Source organism: Adiantum capillus-veneris, chromosome 17, assembly GCF_014529385.1.
Source record: "Adiantum capillus-veneris isolate H3 chromosome 17, ASM1452938v2, whole genome shotgun sequence".
In the NCBI taxonomy this organism is placed as follows: domain Eukaryota; kingdom Viridiplantae; phylum Streptophyta; class Polypodiopsida; order Polypodiales; family Pteridaceae; genus Adiantum; species Adiantum capillus-veneris.
The window spans coordinates 154,384,602-154,404,641 of record NC_140947.1 but is presented as its reverse complement, the minus strand read 5'-3'; the positions used below and the strand labels follow the sequence as shown (position 1 = coordinate 154,404,641).

Sequence of the window (20,040 nt, the reverse complement as noted above, 5' to 3'; positions counted from 1 at the left end):
TTACTATGGGCCTTTTCAAGTAACAGAGAAGATCAGTGACGTCAGTTATAGGCTGAAATTGCCTGAGAACTGGAAGATTCACAATGCTTTTCACGTGAGTCTTCTTAGACCATTTGTTGGTGATGTGCCAGAGGATATGCCAGTTGAAGAGCAACTGGAAGTTGAAGAGCTTGATGAAATTTTGGTCCCAGAATAGATCATGGCACACAAGGAAAGAAAAGTCAAAGGCAAGCTTACAAGGCGATATTTGGTGAAGTTCAAGAACTATCCACCTATGGATGCAAAGTGGATGGAAGAGAGCGAACTGTTAGTCACCAATGTATTGCAGCTATACCTTGAAGCCTTTGGTTTACCACCTACGTATTCTCCAACTCAAGAAGAGCAAAGGTCAAAAGGAAAGAGACCTGCACTAGAGGGGGGTGATCCAGGAGCTAGCACTTCTCATGTATCTATGGATTTAGTGCAATAGAAGTGTATCCTGCTTGGCAATTGCCCTTGGGGAATAAAAGTTTTGTCCAAAAGTTTGTTTAGTGCTATAGAAGTAAGTATGTCTTGTCAGTTGTCAAGAGTACAACAATTGCTTCTAATGAGTACATGTTGACACATTTTTAAACTGTTGGTTTATTATGCTTGAAAGCATTGGAAGTGTACTAAAAGTTATGGACTCTATTAAAGCCAGTGGCACATTGTGAAAGCTATCCACTATGTCAATGGAACAGTCTCACAGGTAGACATACATGAGTTAACAAGTGTTAAATACACAAGAGGTGTTAACTACGAGCATGTATGTCTCGTACCATGTTGACCAGGTGTGTGCACACGAAAAGGTTGACAGTCGTGATATGGCGTCCATGAAGTGCTGTACACACTAATGGATTGATATTCATGCAAACGAGGACGTTCGCGATTTCAAGAGGGGGGTACGTCACGAGTCTGTGGCAACTTTACTTGTTGATTTCTTTTTGGGGGAATTTTATTTGACTTGTTTTAAAGCACCCCTCTGCAAATGCCAATGCCCGAGTTACATGGTGTGAGGCGGACAGTGAGAGTCTAGGCCGGACGGCCAATGAGCACTGAAGTTGGGCAAATGGACTAAGGTTAGCCACAGTGGGGCTATGAGTGTAAATCACCTGATAGCTGGCCGACATTCATTTTTCGATGTGGTTCTAGTGGTGATTGATGGTCAGATGACCAGTGTGAGTTCCATGGAAGCATCTCCTAAAATTTAGGGAATTGCTATTTTGGACTTAAAAATATGTTCGCGTCATTAGCTCTGGAATGACAAGGGGAACATTTTATTGCTCTGTTGCCAAGTCAAGTGACGCACCAACTGAGATATTTTTAGCCAAGTTGGCCAAAGTCGGAAACTGGGCGAGGTGTCACTCTGTGAGCATTTTTGCCACTCTAGGAGAGCTTGGGTGAGGCTACAAGAGAAAGGGGGCGCATTTTTCAACATACAGGCGGATTGCAACAGATGCAAGAGCTACGGAGTGCTTCCTTTCCCTCTTATGTACAATGCGGTGCCAGGAGTGATGCCCTGCACGCTACGCACTGCTCTCTCTCTCTCTCCCCTACGAGTAGTTATGTTATGCCCCTCAAGTGGGCTTCTCATTTGACCAATGTACAGTTGTGTGGGTTCATGCGCGATTGCCGAGGCAAGAGCCTCTTGCACATGTACTGGATTAGCTAGAGGCTAATCCCCCGCAGGTACAGGTGAATTCGGAGAGGTTTCACGTGCGAAATCTCGTCCGATTCAAAGGGCAAGTAGCCCTACAGGTGTGGGAGCTCGAGGACTTGCTACGGATGCGACCGACACGCGAAACGGAGCCCGAAACAGTGAATTACAGGCTGCTGTATATTTTTGCAGGTTTACGGTTTCGGCCCTAAACGGTCTTTAATACCCCCAGGAGGTTCGGGGACGCGAAGGGACCGCTGTAGAGGTGATCTGGTGCATTTTTGGGGCAGAAAACAGAGAATTCAGCATGCTGCAGATTCTCGCTAGGTTTTGCAAAGTGTCCGTATGCGTCGGGGAAGTCATCTACTACGTGGGGATACTGACTGTGAAGCGTCCTAGTATTGTTATGTTGCCGAAATCGGGCCAGAACAGATGGAATTTAGCCCGGATTATGCGGGACAGCTTGTAGGAAATCACAGGTTTTATTCCCTCTGTTAAAGAATAAAGAAATACCGAAAGGGGCGCCAACCTTTGGGGCCTACATGTGTCGCTGTCTGCTTGGAAGCATTCTAGCTTCCTGGCCGTGCTTTTGTTTTGAAGTGTAATCCCATTCCCAGTTACAGGTTCCTTTTAAGTCATTGCTTTGTGTCGTAAAGTCAAGTGTTAAAGAATCGGGTGAATGCTAACGTCTATGTAGCAGGGCTACAGTGTCACTTCACATGACAGACAGAGACAGTTGGACAGTTGGTTACAATTGGTCTGGTTCACACTGGACGGACCCTCTCGGCTGGGAAGTGACACGTGGCAGGGTACCGACGGTGGTCTAGTGGACACTGTGGCCAGGTCACCACCACCACTCAGTTTGGAGATAGACTTAGCTGACTGGACATTTATGAGCCGTTGGTGGCTCTTTATGGTTGTACATATGAGTAGTCGTTTTGGGTCATTAGGATCATCTTTCACGTAGTCGTCTAGAGTGAGTCTATACACAGAGCACGTCTTCACCATCCTGGCACATCTGAGCCTCGACACCCCCATTGTACCTGTGAGTCTTGGGCTGGAGCTGAGTGTGCTGCCACGCCAGAGTCTGTATCAGTTCTTTGAGATAGTCGAGTCATATGTTCTGGTCTGTTGTTGTGCCTTTGTGACCTCTGTTGATGTCTATTGTTTCCTTTCTTTTCAGTCTGTTTGAGTGAGATTGTCACGCACATTGCACAGAGGACCACCCACTGTAGAGAGCACGACACATTATCTGCGCTACAGTCTACCGCCCTACGGGCCAGTTTCACATACCTAGCAAAAACTTTTTGTTGTATACAAATTGACGGTTTATCTTCAACGAATTGGACATGGTCTTCTATGATGGGCTTTCAAGCATTGGTGAATTTCATGATTGGACGGTGATTTTTGAAGTTTGAGTTGACATTGACATTTGATTATGCCTTGACGATATCAATTTAGCAAGGCTAGTTGATTTTGTTTGCAGTTACTCATAGCCGGTTACGGATTGGTTTTGGGAGGTGACTTTTTCTCTAAGGTACACTCTTGTTTTGGTCATTGCGCATTCTCTCATTAAGTCAAGGAAGGCTCTCCCTTCCCGTTAGTAAAAGGAATTGTGGATGGGAATGAAGAGAGCTTTTTGAGGGAGCTTTTGAGAGAGTTTTTTCTACATTTTTGTTCAATTGAGCAAAAATAAAAAAAGGCGCCCTCAATAGCTCCCTCTTGGAGCGAGCTGTTAGGCCTCTCTCTCTCTCTCTCTCTCTCCCCCCCCCCCCCCCCCCCCCCCTCGTTCTCATTCTAAGTTCCCGTTATGAATCCCCTTTCCATGTTTCAAACGTGAGTACCCGTAACAGGGAATGGCATTTTGTGGCAATTGCCGTTCCGCGTTCCCCGTTCCTGGCAACTATGACATATATATGTGTGTGTGTGTGTGTGTGTGTATGGATGTATGTATGTATGTATGTGTGTATGTGTGTGTGTCACAGAAGGCGGGGCAGGTATGGATGAGTCACCATAGTCATGGAAGGAGGGGCAGGTATGGATGAGTCGCCACCATTCGGGAGAGAAATCCTCGGCCTCAAGGAAAGCTGTGGGAACAAACAAAGGTGCGTTTGGGTTGCCATAGCGAGCTACTTCTAGTCTAAATACAGGATTTGGGTCCCCTCCCCCCCGCCTTCTCTCTCTCTCTCTCTCTCTCTCTCTAGCATATGAGAGAGAGAGAGAGAGAGAGAGAGAGAGAGAGAGAGAGAGAGAGAGACTATGGGGAGAGGGGAGAGAGTGTTTTAGTCAAATATCGGCCTGGTTGACCTCGTGGCAAAGCAGCTAAAGCTGATTTGCCAGTCAACTGCAACCGGTTGAAAGAATTTGACTAAAAAGTCAAACACACTTTCCACAAGCGTACTGTCGAACCCGAGACATCTGGAGTTGGAAGTACAATCCTTACCTCTACGCTACATGCGTGCGCTTGCTACAAGATAGCAGCCTCCTGTATATACCTCTAAACAAGATGCTACCTCCCCAAAAAACGGTGCGACCGGGTTTGCCCGTCACCCCCACCTATACGTTGTCAACCAGGCCGATATTTAACATTAGGTAAGAGAGAGAGAGAGAGAGAGAGAGAGAGAGAGAGAGAGAGAGAGAGAGAGAGAGAGAGAGAGAAGAAGAAGAAGAAGAAGAGAATTTTAACATCGTAGGAAACTATCCCAAGAGACTATATCTATATCTATGTATGTACACATATATATGTGTATACACACACACACACACACACATATATATGTGTGTGTGTGTATACACATACATGTATATGTGTATATATATATATATATGTCTATGTATATGTGTATATATATACATATATATTGACCATTAACATGTCCATAGCATATTATGAGTTCATCGTCTATGAAAGTCCCCTTTTGGTTATCTTCTTGCTCTACCACACTCATAGCACTCACCTGAGGAGTAGAGTCACAAGTTGACGCAGTAGTGGGTTCCTTTTTAGATTCTTCCTTAGGACAATCCTTTCTCATGTGGCTCTACCACACTCATAGCACTCACCTGAGGAGTAGAGTCACAAGTTGACGCAGTAATGGGTTCCTACTACGTGACAACGAAAACACCTATGTTCCTTTGCATACAATGCCTGTTCTTCTCTACTTAATTGACCACCTACGATTCCTTGAGCAATTTCTCATCCGGTGTGAGTTTAGGTTTATCAGATTTTTCTTTATCATGGTCCTTTGTCGCTCTAAGATTGAGATGTAGATGGACAATGAGATTGAGAAGAAGAATTTTGAGGGTTCTTTCTATTGTTACCATTCCCATTAGAATTCTCTCGAACTTTTTTTGTTTAGCACTGAGTGTTAAGAGCATGTTTTTGAGTTCAAAAAGCTTGTTTTGTTAAAGCCTTTTATAGAAATCTGAGACACAAGTCTCTATACCCTTTGTTTGGAAAGAGAAGTATTACACATGAAGATGCAGGATACTATCTTGTTGGATTGCATAGAAAAAATAGGATGAATGGCACAGGTTCTTATGTTGTAAAACGCTCTTTGTATTGAAAGAAGTTGTAATCGAACTTTCTCAGTCTTGAATTATGCGTGATCTCTTTATAAGACCTGAGAGATGCAAGCACAGAAACATTAAGATGCAGGATACTATCTTGTTGGATTGCATAGAAAAGATAGGATGAATGGCAGAGGCACAGCCTTTGACGGTTCTTATGTTGTAAAAGCTCTTCGTATTGAAAGAAGTTGTAATCATACTTTCTCAGTCTTGAATCATGGGTGATCTCTTTTTGAAAAATAACTTCTACACGTTAAGATGCAAGAGGGTATTTTGTTGGTTTGCTCAGAGCAATAGGATGATTGGCTAGCATTTGACCGTTGTTATCTTGTAAATGCTCTTTGTATTGAGAGAAGCTGTGATAGTGCCTCCTCAATCTTGAATCATGTGTAAATCTCATTGCTTTAATGAATTAAGAAAGCTAACTTGCCAATGTTTGATCCAGTATGTGAAATGTGGATTCGCTGGTGAAAATTTTCCTGCTGCAGTGTTTCCTTGTATGGTCGGGAGGCCGACATTACGTTTTGAAGAGGCAATCAGTGAACAAAAGCTTGATGTATGTCTTTGCTCTGTTCTTCTTTTACTTATACATTATAAATATTTTCTATTGGAGGTTTGCATATTATAAAGATAGACTCGTGATCTTTTTACTACCTAAATCGCTTTGGGAAGAGTGGCCTTGAGAATCCTTGACATGCTTAAGGGACAAGCATGGCTCACCAGGTGGCTGAACGGGAGATTTTATGCATCTGAGACACAGTTGTGATGTCATAGTAGCACATAACATACTCAAGCATTTGGTTTTGGTGTTCACCATTGAGTATGATTTGTGATGCTAGATCATTAAAGTATGCAATCCTGAGAAGACAAAAAATAAATTTTAACCAAAAAGTTCCTAATTTATGGACAGCCATCAGATGTTGTTTCTTCATGCATTTGTGGATCAGGCTAACTTTTGATGTACCATGTTGAATTTCATTCAGGACATTGTAGTGGGAGAGGCTTGTGCAAAATTACGGCATCAGCTGGAGGTGACTCATCCTATTACCAATGGGATTGTGCAGAATTGGGAAGACATGACCCATGTTTGGGATCACATGATCCATTATGTGTTAAAGGTGTGCTATTTTTTCTCTCGGCTTTTATCCTAGTAAATTTGCTTTCCTTGTTCAGTCTTGTTATCTTATGTCATAGTTTACTACGAGCAGGGGAACTTAAAAACAACTTATTTTGTAGCTTAGTGACTTTAATCTTTAGTAACTGAACTCTCTTTGCCGTTTTGTACTTTTAGTAGATTTGTTCGAAAATTCCCAAGCATTGACGACTGTATTTAAGTTGGTTGTGCATTGCTTCCTAGGTCCTCACGTTGTCGAATCTCATTTCCATTTGTTGCCGCTTACTTTTGGATTTAGAAAATTTCCGTTTTGTCTTATGTTTGTGCTACGGTAAGGGTTTGAAGAAGTCTTTGCATTGTCTCTCGTCCTTGATTTAGAGCTGATTGTTGTGAAAAGTAAAATGAATTTCAGCTTAGTAATCTTCTCTCATTTAATTTCCCATCTCCTTTGTTTTAATTATATTTAAGCTGTTGTGTTTTCCTTTTACTTCACAAATACTATGTAAATTAGTCATTACTTAGTTCCTTCTTCCAAGTGTAGGTATTTGTGTGTCTTGATTGCGATTTGTGCTACATTATTTTATCCTCTCTTATGGTTCTTAGGGTCAGTCCTTTTTTACCCTATCCATTGTGGCTTGCGTGTTGTCCTGAAACCCCAGCTTTAGACACCCTTATTATGGGTTTTGCTGTTTTTTAGGGTTTTGAAACTGCTTTTTTCCTGTTTTTTAGGATTCACCACCGTTTTTTGATTTTTTTTTTAGGGTTTCAAAATTGTTTCTTGCTGTATAGTAGGGTTCGCTTGTGTCTTTTTGCTATTTTTAGGGTTTCTCTCTCTCTCTCTCCTACCCTGTCATAAAAACTAACATCTAATTCTCCCAAATGATTTTTCATGTTAAACTGATCATTTAATATAAGGAGGTACCAGGGAGTAAAAGCTAGAATACTGGTGAGGCTGCCAGACCGGTCTCAGCAGGGATCCAAAGGGGAGAGTCTGCAAAAGAGCAATGTGCATCAATGGAGCTTAAAAGACCTAAGGTTAAGCTGCATTAAGACTTCCATAGGTTAAGGTTCCCGAAATTAATTAAAAAGTCCAATGGCCAAAAGTGGGAAATTGGATGGTTATGGGAAGACAAAAGTCTTCCCACATCCCTAGGAAGGAGGGGGCAAGTCCTAAAGGTAGGAGAAGAGAGAGAAACACACACACACACACATACACACACACATACACTCCCAAGCTCTACCTTTACACAAAGGGAATAATGGACATATGGCAGGCTCCTAGCCCAGTTGCCCCCAATCTTCCCTCAAATCCTATCGGATGGCCATAGAGGTGGACCAATGAGAATTAGGCTAGAGTAAAATTAGTCTAATCAATTTAAAAATGCTTGATAAAAGAACCAATAGAAATTAAGCTCCCTAGAAGACTATTGGACAGTCTACCAAGGTGTCCAATGAGCATCAAGCAGCCCAATGGCTTGCTTGATTCCTATTGGCCAGAAGACTAAAAGGTCCAATGAGAGTTTAAATAAATTATTTTAACTATGTAAAGCTCTCACAAAAGGGGAAAAGAGGACACTTTTCACAAGACTTTCAACTATGCCTCTTGCTATTGGCTAAGCTTTGCAGGAGCCAATGGGAAGCCAGCAAGAGAAAATGGGAAGAGGGGTCGACCAAGAAGAGAGAGAGTTGGCATTTTTGAGTCTAACTCACTCAGTTGCTACACACACACACACACAACTCATGTGTTGAGCAAGAACTCCGTCGCCTTCTCCAAGCATTGAGAAGTAGAGGCCTACACCAACAACTCTTGGCTATGGAATGCAAATCCAACCAAGAGCCAAGCTTCAATATCTTTGAAGGTGTGTGAGGTCTTGGGACTGAGGCTAGGTCCACTATGTGTTTTTTTCAAGCATAATTTGGTCCATGAAGCTTCCATCTTCATTGCACCAACGAGTTTTGTCAAGGAACACAAAGATTGTATTGTACAAAAGTCTCCCTTGATGGGAGAAGCTATAATACAAAAGCCTTTTTGGAGGGGGGACCGGCTCCATGTAAATCCGGTCCTCAAGTGTTCTACTTTAAGTATTTTCTATGCCAAACTAGCTAGGTGTAATTTCTATGTTGCTTTCTCCAACCAAGTACTCTCTCTATGCTCATTAGGAACTTGTTCTTAATGAAATGATCACTATGTTATCATTTTCTGCTACGCAGCAGATACACACACCCCGGTTGGCAGGCCCGTGAAACGTGGGTATAGGCTGACGTGGCAGATTTCAGGATTTGCGGCGGAGTTTCCGCTGACTGGCTGAGCGTACGGATCTCCGTGATTTGCGGCAGCTGTACGGAATTTGCTTAAGAAGATCCTCGCAAGGCTAAAAATTAGAACCTTTTGGGCATTGCTTTATTTTTAAAATCTTTTAAAAGCTTGGCAGCTTTTGGAGCTCTGCTTTTGGGCATCCTTTGTAAACCTTTAAATAAGTGTTTTGGGCTCTCACAACTCAGAGCATCTGGACGCAAAGTCTGAGAGTGAGAACCCTCCCACTCCCTTTTACTTTGAACTCAGATTAGCACAAAAAGAAATACCGAAAGAGGCGCTAGTCTTTGGGGCCAATATCTCTAGGCACATAACTCTGTCGAATCAATTGTGAATTGTGAACTGTTTTGAAGTGAATCTCTGCTGTGTCACAGTAGAATCTTGACTTGGAGTGTCCAAGTTTGTTACGGTGATATCAAAGCGCGGCCGATTTCTTTTCTACCGGGAAATCCGATTCTTTTTGTCGTGACACTTACGGATTCAAACAGAGATCAATCGACTTCCTTTGCATCCCCACCTCTGCATCTGGGGATGCAAGAAGAGATCTCGAAGAAGATTCTCACGAGGAGTACGGCTCGCCTCGGCCTACTCAAGCGGAGATTGAAGAGATGGAGCGTCGACAATTGGTTGATGATGCGACAAAGATGATGATCAATCTTGCGAAGGATCCGAAATCTGCAAAACTTTTGACTCAGACATCCTTCGACGAAGTGCACTCTTAGTGGCGGAAGGCCATAGAATCACCCCTCAAACCGGAACTCAAGAAACCTCCTACTTCGAGGATGTTTACAGAGCAAGAATTGGAAGAGGTGGTTGATACACGGATTACCCAGCTTTTTGACGCAACCAACAAAGCCAAAAAGCACGACAAAAAGCAAAAGAAAGGAACTGACTTCCCGGGTATTTTGGGTTGTCAATCTACTTTTGCCTTGGCACGAAAACAGAAGAAACATGTGCGGTTTGAAGGAATATCAGTTCTTCTTCTTCTTCTTCTTCTTTTGACAGTTCTTCTAGCTCTTCTGACTTGAGCGAAGAAGACAGGAAAGGGAAAAAGTGAAGCAAAAAGCAAAGATTTGGAAAGGGCAAGAAAAAGGCAAAGAAGTATAAGTTTCGCCCAGTTTTTGACAGTTCTACAGAGGACTCCTCTCAGATAGTTCGAACTCCGATGATCACAGATTTATGCAAAGAAGAAGAATTTCTATAAAGCCAACGAGTATGACTCTTTGGAGGATAAAAGCAAGAAAGTTCGAGAATTTAAAGAAGGTGGACAATCAATTAAATTTGACACTTTTTCTGGATTCCGAGATGCTTGGAGGGCTTTGGCCTTCATACAACAATTTGATATAGCTTTCTCTGGAGGGCATTACTCAGAGCACTCCAAGATTCGGAGGGCTACTGTCACCAGGGTGTGACTACTATCTATCCTTTTTGTTGATTTCTTTCTTATTATCTATTTACTTTCACTTTTTGGAAACACCCCTCGGGAAATCTAACTGCCCTGCATTGCATAGCTAGTGTGGAACTGTCCAGAGGGAGTCCAGGCCTGAGGGCAAGAGAGCACTAAGGTTGGACAAGGACTATGGTTAGCTAAGTGGGGTCATTGACTAGCCAAAGCGAATCCTTTGCTACAGAGGCTACATTTCAGTTCTGGATGTGGTCACAGTGTACAAAGAGGGTCGGATGACCTAGAAAGATACAATGGCAGCATCTCCTAAAATTTAGGGAACTGCTATTTTGGGACCTGAAAATGTGTTTGCGTCATTACCTCCGGAATGACAAGGAGAACATTTTCTTACTCTGCCGTGAAGTCAACTGGGCAACCGGTTGGGAGATTTTTAGGCGGCAACCCCGAAACGGGAAAATGCTTATAAATGTGCCAAGTGGCACCTTCTGGTGCACTTTCCTCATGCAAGAGAAGGGGGCGCTGAATTTGAAGAGAAAAGAGGCTCATTTTCAGCCTGTCACAGGTTAAGAGCTATGGAGTGCTTGCTTTCCCTCCTATGTACAGTGCGGTGCCAGGAGTGATGCCCTGCATGCTACGCACTGCCCTCTCTCTCCCCTTTGGCAGTATGTTATGCCCCACTAGTGGGCTCTTCATTTGACCAATGTACAGTTGTGTGGGTTCATGCGCGATTGCCGAGGCAAGAGCCTCTTGCACAGGTACTGGATTAGCTAGCGGCTAATCCCCCGCAGGTACAGGTGATTCGGAGAGGTTTCACGCTCGAAATCTCGTCCGATTCAAAGGGCAAGTAGCCCTACAGGTGCGGGAGCTCGAGGACTTGCTACGTATGCGACCGGCACGCGAAACGGAGCCCGAAACAGTAAATTACAGCCTGCTGTGTATTTTTGCAGGTTTAGGGTTTTGGCCCTAAAGGGACCCTAATACCCCTAGGAGGTTCGGGGATGCAAGGGGACCGCTGTACAGGTGATCTGGCGCATTTTCGGGGCTGAAAACAGAGAATTCAGCGTGCTGCAGATTCTCGCCAGGTTTTGCAAAGTGCCCGTACGCGTCGGGAAAGTCAGTCAATGCGTGGGAATACTGACTGTGAAGGGTTCTAGTACAGTTATGTTGTCGAAATCGGGCTGAAACAGTTGAACTTCAGCCGAGCTTGTGTGGGGCAGCTTGTAGGGATCCACAGCGTTTATTCCCTCTTTTGAACAATAAAGAAATACCGAAAGGGGCGCCTAAGTTAGGGGCCAATCTGGTGTCGGTCTACTCATACAGGTGCATTCTAGCAGCTTGTATCCCTCTCCCCTTTGTTGTGTCTTGAAAGTACAGGTAAAGTGGACGACAAATTAAATGGGTGAAAGCTAAATCAAGGTTTAAAGTAAAGTCTACCGCCCTTTTTGGATTGGACAGGCCGGTTTCAGCTACCTCTTACTTCAAGGGAAATGCTCGAACATGGTGGTGCACTCTTCTATTTAACAAGAAAGCGCCAGTGAAATGACTGAAATTTAAAAGGCTTTTTATTTCTTCTTGGTTGACTTGGGAGTACGAACGCGACATACGAACTGCTTGGAATCATCTCGGGATGACCAAGAAAGATACCTTGGACGCATATTGCGAGAGATTTTGGAGCTCTTTTCTACCCGCTTCTTCATTTAAGAAGATCTCGCTTAAAGAACAGATTGAGCGGTGTAGCTGCAGACTTCCTACGGAGATCCGAGATCACTGCTCAGAACAAAAGTCAGATTCTATTCAAGAACTGATGAGTCATGCGAAACGGGGTTTTGCCATTCATTCAGGTAGTTTGACTTACCCCACAGATGAGATCATGACGCAGAAGACCGAATAGACTTCTAAAAGTAGAAAGAAGAAGAGCCCCCAAGATCAGAAAGATAAGGATGCACGACCCCGGCTCACTCTTCGGGAGAGAGCCAACTACATCAAAGAGGGGAAGTGTTTTACTTGGGGGAAACCTGGCATAGTTACCCGGAACGGGAACGGGGTATGGGAACGGGGAACGGGAACGGGAGGGTCCGGAATGGGACAGGAACGGGGAAGAGAAGGGGGGACCGGAACGGGAACAGGGCCGGAACGGTCAACTAAGTAATGCTTGAATTACCTCCATTCAGCTTAGTCCCAAATCAACTCCTAAACAGCCCCAAAAATGCTCCCAAACGTGTCTGCAAACTGTCCTAAATATGTCTCGCAAACAACCCCAAATCTGCCCCCAAATGCCTACTTTTGCCTGTCCCGCCCCGCGTTCCGCCATTCTGTGTCACGTTCCGCCCCATTACCCCTCGTTCTGGAACACCATTCCGGTTACAACTTGTTCCGAAACGGTGTTTCGTTCCCGGCTCCATTTTGGGAACAGGACTCGTCCGGAACACCATTTTGGAACGTTTGGGCTGCGTTCCGCCCATTCCCTGTCACATTGGAACCTGGGCACATCTTCGCGAAGTTCCCTAAAAAGGCACAAAAAGAACAAGATGAAGAAAGGCCAGAGAGTTCGAAAGCAGCTGAGGAACGTGCTGGTTCGAGATTGCATGGGTACTGACCCAAACACGATTCGTGAGAAGGAGCCAATGCCAACTTCATTTCACCTGAATTGACGGCGTAGCTCGAGATTAGACTTGATCGGATGGGATCACAAGTAGAGGCAGTTCTAGCGGCACCCGGCAGGGACATGGCCATTATACCTGTCATTAGCAAACTTCGGTTGCATTGTCAGGGGTTGGGGCACGAGGACTTCTACATAATGCCCTTGGAAGGTTGTGATGTTCTCCAGGGAGTCCCTTGGTACCATAAGAACAACGCTGTGGTCGATTATCGGGCGAAGAAAGCAACATTGACTACTGAAAAGGGCCGAACCATTGTACTTGATGTGAAACTTAAGGGCGAGTGTTCCTATTGTATTGGCTTCGGCTGTTTCAAAATTAATGAAATCCAGTCTGTTTGTTTACTCGATCTTTTTGAAAGAGTTGGATGATGATCTGTCGCAAAGTGATGACGTGGCTGCCCGAGAGGAAAGCCTGATTGCTGCGAGAAACCCTAACCCTAAAACTTGAAAACCCTAATTTCTGCCAGGAACCCTAACCCTAAAATCTGCCCTGACCTAACCCTAACCCTAACCCTAAAAAGCAGCAGGACTGAATTTCGTGAAGTGCGTTGGCATGCTGACGTGGCACCGTACGACAGTCCCGTAATTTGCGGAGATTTCAGCTTTTGCGGCAGTGCTTTATTTCCTACGCAATTTGAGAAGAGAGAGAGACTGTTCTTTATGTTAAAACTCAAATGAGTTTGAGAGAGAGGAAAGAGCCTTGGCTTTTATTTAGGCTTTTTATCTGAAGCTTTTGGGGCTCTGCTTTTGGCAACCCTTGTAATTTAAATACGTGGTGAGGGCTCACACTGTGCAGAGCATCTTGACGCAGAGTCTGAGAGTGAGACCCGAACCACTCTTGTACTTTGACGTGATTAATACATAAAGAAATACCGAAAGGGGCGTCAATCTTTGGGGCCAATATCTCTAGGCACGGAACTTCGCCGGGCCAGGGAAAATCTATTGTGAACTGTGAATTGTTTTGATTGGTGCTGTCGTGATTGATTCTTGACTTGGAGTGTCCAAGTCTGTTAGAGTGGTATCAGAGCACGGCCGATTTCTCTTCTACGGGAAATCCGATCCCTTTTTTTTTTTCGCGGCACCTATGGCTTCACGCAAGGATCAGTCGACTCCCTCTGCGTCCGGAGATGCGCGTAGGGATCACAACGAAGATTCCGGCAGAGAGTATGGCCCGCCTCGGCCTACTCAGGCGGAGCAACGAGAGATGAAGCGTCGTCAATTGATCGGCGATGCAACAAAGATGATGCTCAGTTTTGCAAAGGACCCGAAATTGGCAAAATATATGAGCGAGACTTCTTTTCGGGAAGTGCACGAGCAGTGCCAGAAAACCACCACACCACCCCGGAAACCTGCTCTCAAGAAACCTTCTGCCGACAAGAAATATTCAGAGAAGGAATTAGAAGAGGTGGTTGATGCACGGATCGCTCAGCTTTTTGACGCGCAAAGCAAAGCTAAAAAGCATGGCAAAAAGCAGAAGAAAGGCACTGACTTCCCGGGTTATTTGGGTCGTCAATCGACATTTGACAAAGCAAAGAAACAGAAGAAGCGTGTTCGATTTGAAGGAGTGCCCAATCCTTCTTCTTCTTCTTCTTCTTCTTCTTACAGTTCTTCCAACTCCTCAGATTCGAGCGAAGAAGATAGAAAAGGCAAAAAGCGAAGCAAGATACAACGCTTCAGAAAGGGCAAGAAAAAGGCAAAGAAGTCTAAATCTCGCCCAATGAGTGACAGTTCTACAGAGGACTCGTCTACGGATAGTTCAGACTTTGATGACGGCCAATTTTATGCGAACAAGAAGAATTTTTATAAAGCCAACCAGTATGACTTTTTGGAAGATAAAAGCAAGAAAGTCCGAGAGTTTAAGGAAGGTGGACAATCGATCAAATTTGACACTCTTTCAGGATACAAAGATGCTTCGAAGGCTTTGTCTTCTATACAGCAGTTTGACATCGCTTTCGCGGGAGGACGCTACTCACAACACTCCAAGATTCGGAGAGCTACCTCTTATTTTAAGGGGAATGCTCGAACTTGGTGGTCCACTCTTCTTTTAAACAAGACTGCGCCAGTAAAATGGTTGAAATTTAAGAAGCTTTTTAGTTCTTCTTGGCTGACGCAAGAGTATGAACGCGATATACGAGTTGCTTGGAACCATCTTGTAGCAGGGCTATAGTGTCACTTCACAGGACAGGCAGACAGTTGGACAATTAGTTACAGTTGGTCTGGTTCACACTGGATGGACCCTCTGGGCTAGGGAGGACATGTGGCAGGGTACCGACGGTGGTCTAGTGGACACCGTGGCCAGGTCACCACCACCACTCAGTTTGGAGATAGACTTAGCTGACTGGACATATATGAGCCGTTGGTGGCTCTTTATGGTTGTACATATGAGTAGTCGTTTTGGGCCAGTTGCATTATCTTGTACGTAGTCGTCTAGAGTGAGTCTATTCACAGAGCACATCTTCAACATCCCTGCACATCTGAGCCTCGATACCCCCTTTGTACTTGTGAGTCTTGGGCTGGAGCTGAGTGTGTTGCCACGCCAGAGTCTGTATCAGTCTTTGAGATAGTCGAGTCATATGTTCTGGTCTACTGTTGTGTCTTTGTGAGCTCTGTTGATGTCTATTGTTTTCCTTTCTGTTCAGTCTGTTTGAGTGAGAGTGTCACGCACATTGCACTGAGGACTACCCACTGTAGAGAGCACGACACATTATCCGCGCTACAGGTGCTCTCATTTTGGCGATCACGGTGGGACCTCAACTGAAATCTCACTCTGTGAGGTGCATCTTGAAGCTAGTTGGGTCTATCTAGCTTCGCTTACCTTGCCTAGCTTGGCCGACCTGGTCCAACTGTTCTCTCGCCCTAGTCCAACTGTTCTCTCGCCTTGGTCCAACCTGTCCTCGTCCGAGGTCTAGACCTCCTCGACCCTGGTCTAGTCCTCCTCGTCCCTGGTCCAGCCTGGTCTAGCCACGCCTGGTCTAGTAGAGTCTAGACCAGTTTTCAACCAGTTCAAGGTTTTCTTGCCCAAGGGTTGGTTGGATTGGTGGTCACTGCATGACACATACAAGGTGGTCAGTCGAGCGTCAAAGTGCACTACTGAGCCCTCTGAAGTACTATAACAGAAGACGACCTCTGGTACCTAGTAGAAGTCCATCAACCTCATCACCTATACCTTCACATATATCACCCATTCCTTCATCCGGTTCCATATCTTCCAGATCACCTTCTCCAGTAAAGCTCGCTCCTATTCTACTACAGCAGGCTACTGAGCAACAGGCTCAGCAAGGGGCCATGGAGCCGTTGGCTAGCGTTTTGGCTAAGGTAAACATCAAGTTTCCTACATTCAAAGGACTATCTTCAGAAGATGCTGATGACCATGCAAGGCGGTTTGTATCTCTCTGTAGGGGTCGTGGTCTTAACAGGGAAGATGCTTATTTGGTACTCTTTCCATCCACCTTGGATGGCTTAGCAGACAAATGGTACAGCCAGTTTGCAGAGAACCATTTTGCAACCTGGGCAGCCTTAAGGCAACAGTTCTGTGTAGCTTTCAGGCCCGGTGACTACCAGTTCCTGAAGGTGTTGGATGAGTTAGCCAACATGGTGCTCCAGCCAGAGGAGACTTTTGCAGAGCTTATGACTAAGACCAAGTCTCTGGTTGCCAAGCTTCCTCAGCAACCCGGTGAATTCATGGTTAAGAAGTGGGCGGAGAAGGCGTTTCCCAAAACTTCTCAACAAAAACTCCGAGAGAGTCTCCGACCCGACGCCACTTTGGAGGAGTTCATCGTAGCTGCTACTAGGATAGAGGGGGCTAGGGAGCTGTTCAACAACTCCCCTCACATAGAGACCCCCTCTGTGTTTTCGGAAAGTCCTGCTGATCCATTGACTTCTTTACGTAGAGAACTTGAAGCCCTAAAACTACAACGCGCTCTTCAAGAGGAGAAAAGTATCTCTCTTCGCCAGGAGAAACCCCCACATCTTGAGGCTTTGGATCAAATCAAGAGAGCTAGAAGAGCTTCGGTCTCAACAGGAGACTAAGGCTATGGTATGGTGCAGCTCGTGTCGCTCTCCAGGACATCCTCCACAGGCTGCCCCTTAGAGCTTATTGCCACTTCTGCGAGAAATCTGGGCATGAAGACAAGGATTGCTATTATAACAAGGGATTACTGCAGATACAACAAAGTCTAGGTCCTTCTCTCCAACAAGGGCTTACGCCTGCATCAAACTTGGTGTCACCATACAGCCATCAGAACCCGATGCCACCTCTGCTGACAACACCTCCTATGCAAGGTATGCACAACAACTTTACATCCCCCAACTTTTATCATGCTAGTACTCCTTCAGTTCCCCAAAGCTTCTACACGTCAGCATCCGGTCCAATGCAGTAAGGGCCGAGACCACCTCGCCCCTCAAATAGGCCAATTTTGTGCTATAGGTGCGGGGAGTATGGACACTATCAGAGCAAATGTCCCTTACCAGAAGGGTCCCCTCCTTGCTGACATTGCCCTGAAGCTAAGGATCACTATAGTAAGGATTGCCCAAAACAATGAGCGTCCACATCTGCAAGCACAAGCCAGAACTAGCAGGAGTTTACATTTCCAAAGCTTAACCTCATCACAGTAAGCTCCATTCCACAGGCACCGCCTTCCACTCTTGTAGTTGCCTCTCAAGAAGGGTTGAAGCGATTGGAAGAGCCGGCGGGGGTGCTCACCCGGGCATAGAGAGCTGCTCTTGGCTCAGCCTCCCTGGTGGTCCAATCTTTCCATCTCCGGTCACACAAATGAGTCAAACTCCGGTAGTAGCTGACAAACCAGCAGGTAGTGTCAAGAGCCAACCTACCTCGCTTCTATTAGATATTGATGGTGCTTTCATCGAAGCAGTAGAGGACTTGCAGAAGCTTAAGATACCAGAGCAAGCTCTAATCACAGGAAACAAGCCCACAGCAGAGTCTATCTTGAAAAACACTTTTCAGCAAGTTTCACTGTACGACATGCTTCGACTTGATGCAAATTTTAGAAGTGACTCCCTTTCCATCATCCAGTCTCTGTACCCTGGTGCAGGACCTAGTGGCGGGCACCTACCTGTGCAGCCCTTGGAGTCCTACATGATTTCATATCCAGCTGCTCCCCTCACCGACTACAAAAGTCCTCGCCTCACTGTGTCTATTCTTGGGCATCAATTCTCAGGCGTCATAGTGGATGGTGGCTCTGGGATCAATCTGATGCCAGAATTTACTATGTTGGCCTTAGGTTTGCAGCCTACCCGCCCTGCTCCATTCACTGTTATATTGGCAGACCAGAGGACAGTCTACCCTGTGGGCATAGTAGAGAAGGTGCCTCTGATGATACAAGACTTCACATTTAGCTTGGATTTTGTGGTGGTCAGTCTTCCTCAGGTGGAGGGAGGATTTCCTTTGTTGATTGGTAGACCATGGTTGAGGCATACAAAGGCACTTCATGATTGGGGCAACGACGCCATGTGGATACATACTCCTGGCTCCCCCATGCAACCAATTCGGCTCGAAGGAGGTATGGATCCAGTGGTTCATCACAGCTCATTGTCAGTACAGTCCAATCCCGACCTTGAGCAGCCCATCCCACCTGACGGGTCTGACGAAGACCTGCTGCAGTGGTTGGAAGCTACCGCCTCGATGCCATGCTATGTGGTCTCTATTCAAAACTCACATGTACCAGTAACACTCTCTCTTCCAACTCCTCAGGCGGACACAGATGTCATAAGTCCTACAATAGACAGTAGTCCTACAGCAGACAGTGGACCAGTCCAAGAAGTACGTGGGTCAGCCCCAAATTCTTATGATTCAGATGATCCTCCTATGGAAGCCCTCGGCCTTGGGGAACCTATCACACATCACCGAAGGGGGAAAAAATCTCCTCTGCATGAACTCCCCAATGATTCCCCCCTTCCTCTAACATCTCCCAGGTCGGATGCCTTGCCCACTCAAAAGCACTCTGTTATGTCTGTGTCTGAAGATTTACCCTTCGATGAGCTTCCACTAGGATGGTTACAAGAAGAGTATGCGGAGTTTCCAATCGATCAAACGCCAGCACATGATGTCTCGAAGCTCCAAGAGGCAGCTCATTTTTCAACTTCTGAAGTACCCTCCACAGTTACACCTCGTGACCCTGTCGAAAAAGTCAACCTGGGCGACCCTGACAACCCTCAACATGTCCTCTTAGCAGCTTGGTTATGGGAGCATCCCGCATTACTTGACCAGGTATTTTCTTTTATTCACTCGTTTAAGGATGTTTTTGCTTGGTCCTACAAGGATTTGGAAGGGATCCCACCAGAATTGGGTCTCCACACAATCCCTCTGGTTGAAGGGGCTAAGCCTGTCAGAGGCCGAGCTTATAAGCTCAACCCGAAGGATGCAGAGGCTGTCAAGTCAGAGCTCGAAAAAATGCAAGAGGCAGGGATCATTGTACCTGTGGAGCACTCTGAGTGGTTATTACCCATGGTGATAGCGCCTAAGAAGCAGTCCAATAAAATTCGCGTGTGTGTAGATTACCGCGCGCTGAATAAGGTAACTATTCCATATGGTTTTCCCACACCTTTCTTTGATCGTGTGCTCGAAGATGTAGCAGGGCATGTTTTGTACAGTTCCATGGATGGGTTTAGTGGATACAATCAGTTGGGTATCCATCCAGGTGATCAGCTGAAAACGGCTTTTGTGACTCCTTGGGGTATTTTTATCTACACAAGAATGTCTTTTGGGTTGAAAAACGCTCCACCTTCTTTCAATCGAGCGGTATATCTCATCTTTTGTCCTCTGCTTACGGATCATCTTCGCATCTTCATGGACGATTTTTCGACCTTCTCAGGTGCTCAATGTTCAACCCCAGTGGAAAATCTAGAGGAACACCTCGCTCAGCTCTCTGCTGTCTTCCTCAGGTGCAAAGAGGCACGGCTAAAACTCAATCCTAACAAATGTCACTTTTTGGTCACACTGAGGGCACACTTTTAGGCCATGTGGTGTCTGCCAAAGGTTTAGCACCTGACCCAGAGAAGATAGTGTCAATCTTGAAGTTACCACCTCGCATCAACCCGAAAGGTGTACAGAGCTTTGTAGGCCACACAGGATATCATCGTAGGTTCATAGGAGTATGGTGTATTCCTATGGTGTATTCTTTACAAAAGTTTTGTCATTACTTGTTAGGGGTTCACTTCACTATCATCACAGATCATCATGCGCTACGCTATCTTCTGAATAAACCCCAAGTTGCAGGAAGAGTGTGGAGATGGCTACTTATATTCCAGGAGTTCGACTTCGAAGTAGTTCTTAGTCCAGGCAAGCGGC

At 45.4% G+C, this 20,040-nt stretch overlaps 1 protein-coding gene across 2 annotated transcripts in view; it reads left to right on the top strand.

Moving 5' to 3' along the window:
* Positions 1-20,040, top strand: part of ARP2 (actin related protein 2) — a 184,693-nt gene that overhangs the window by 25,293 nt on the left and 139,360 nt on the right. The window contains exons 2-4 of one of the 2 annotated variants that reach the window (XM_086487660.1): positions 3,162-3,212; positions 5,688-5,798; positions 6,226-6,360. In XM_086487660.1, coding sequence (XP_086343786.1) covers positions 3,162-3,212; positions 5,688-5,798; positions 6,226-6,360 — 297 coding nt within the window. The remainder of the gene's footprint in view (positions 1-3,161; positions 3,213-5,687; positions 5,799-6,225; positions 6,361-20,040) is intronic. The other variant, XM_086487662.1, reaches the window with a different exon arrangement.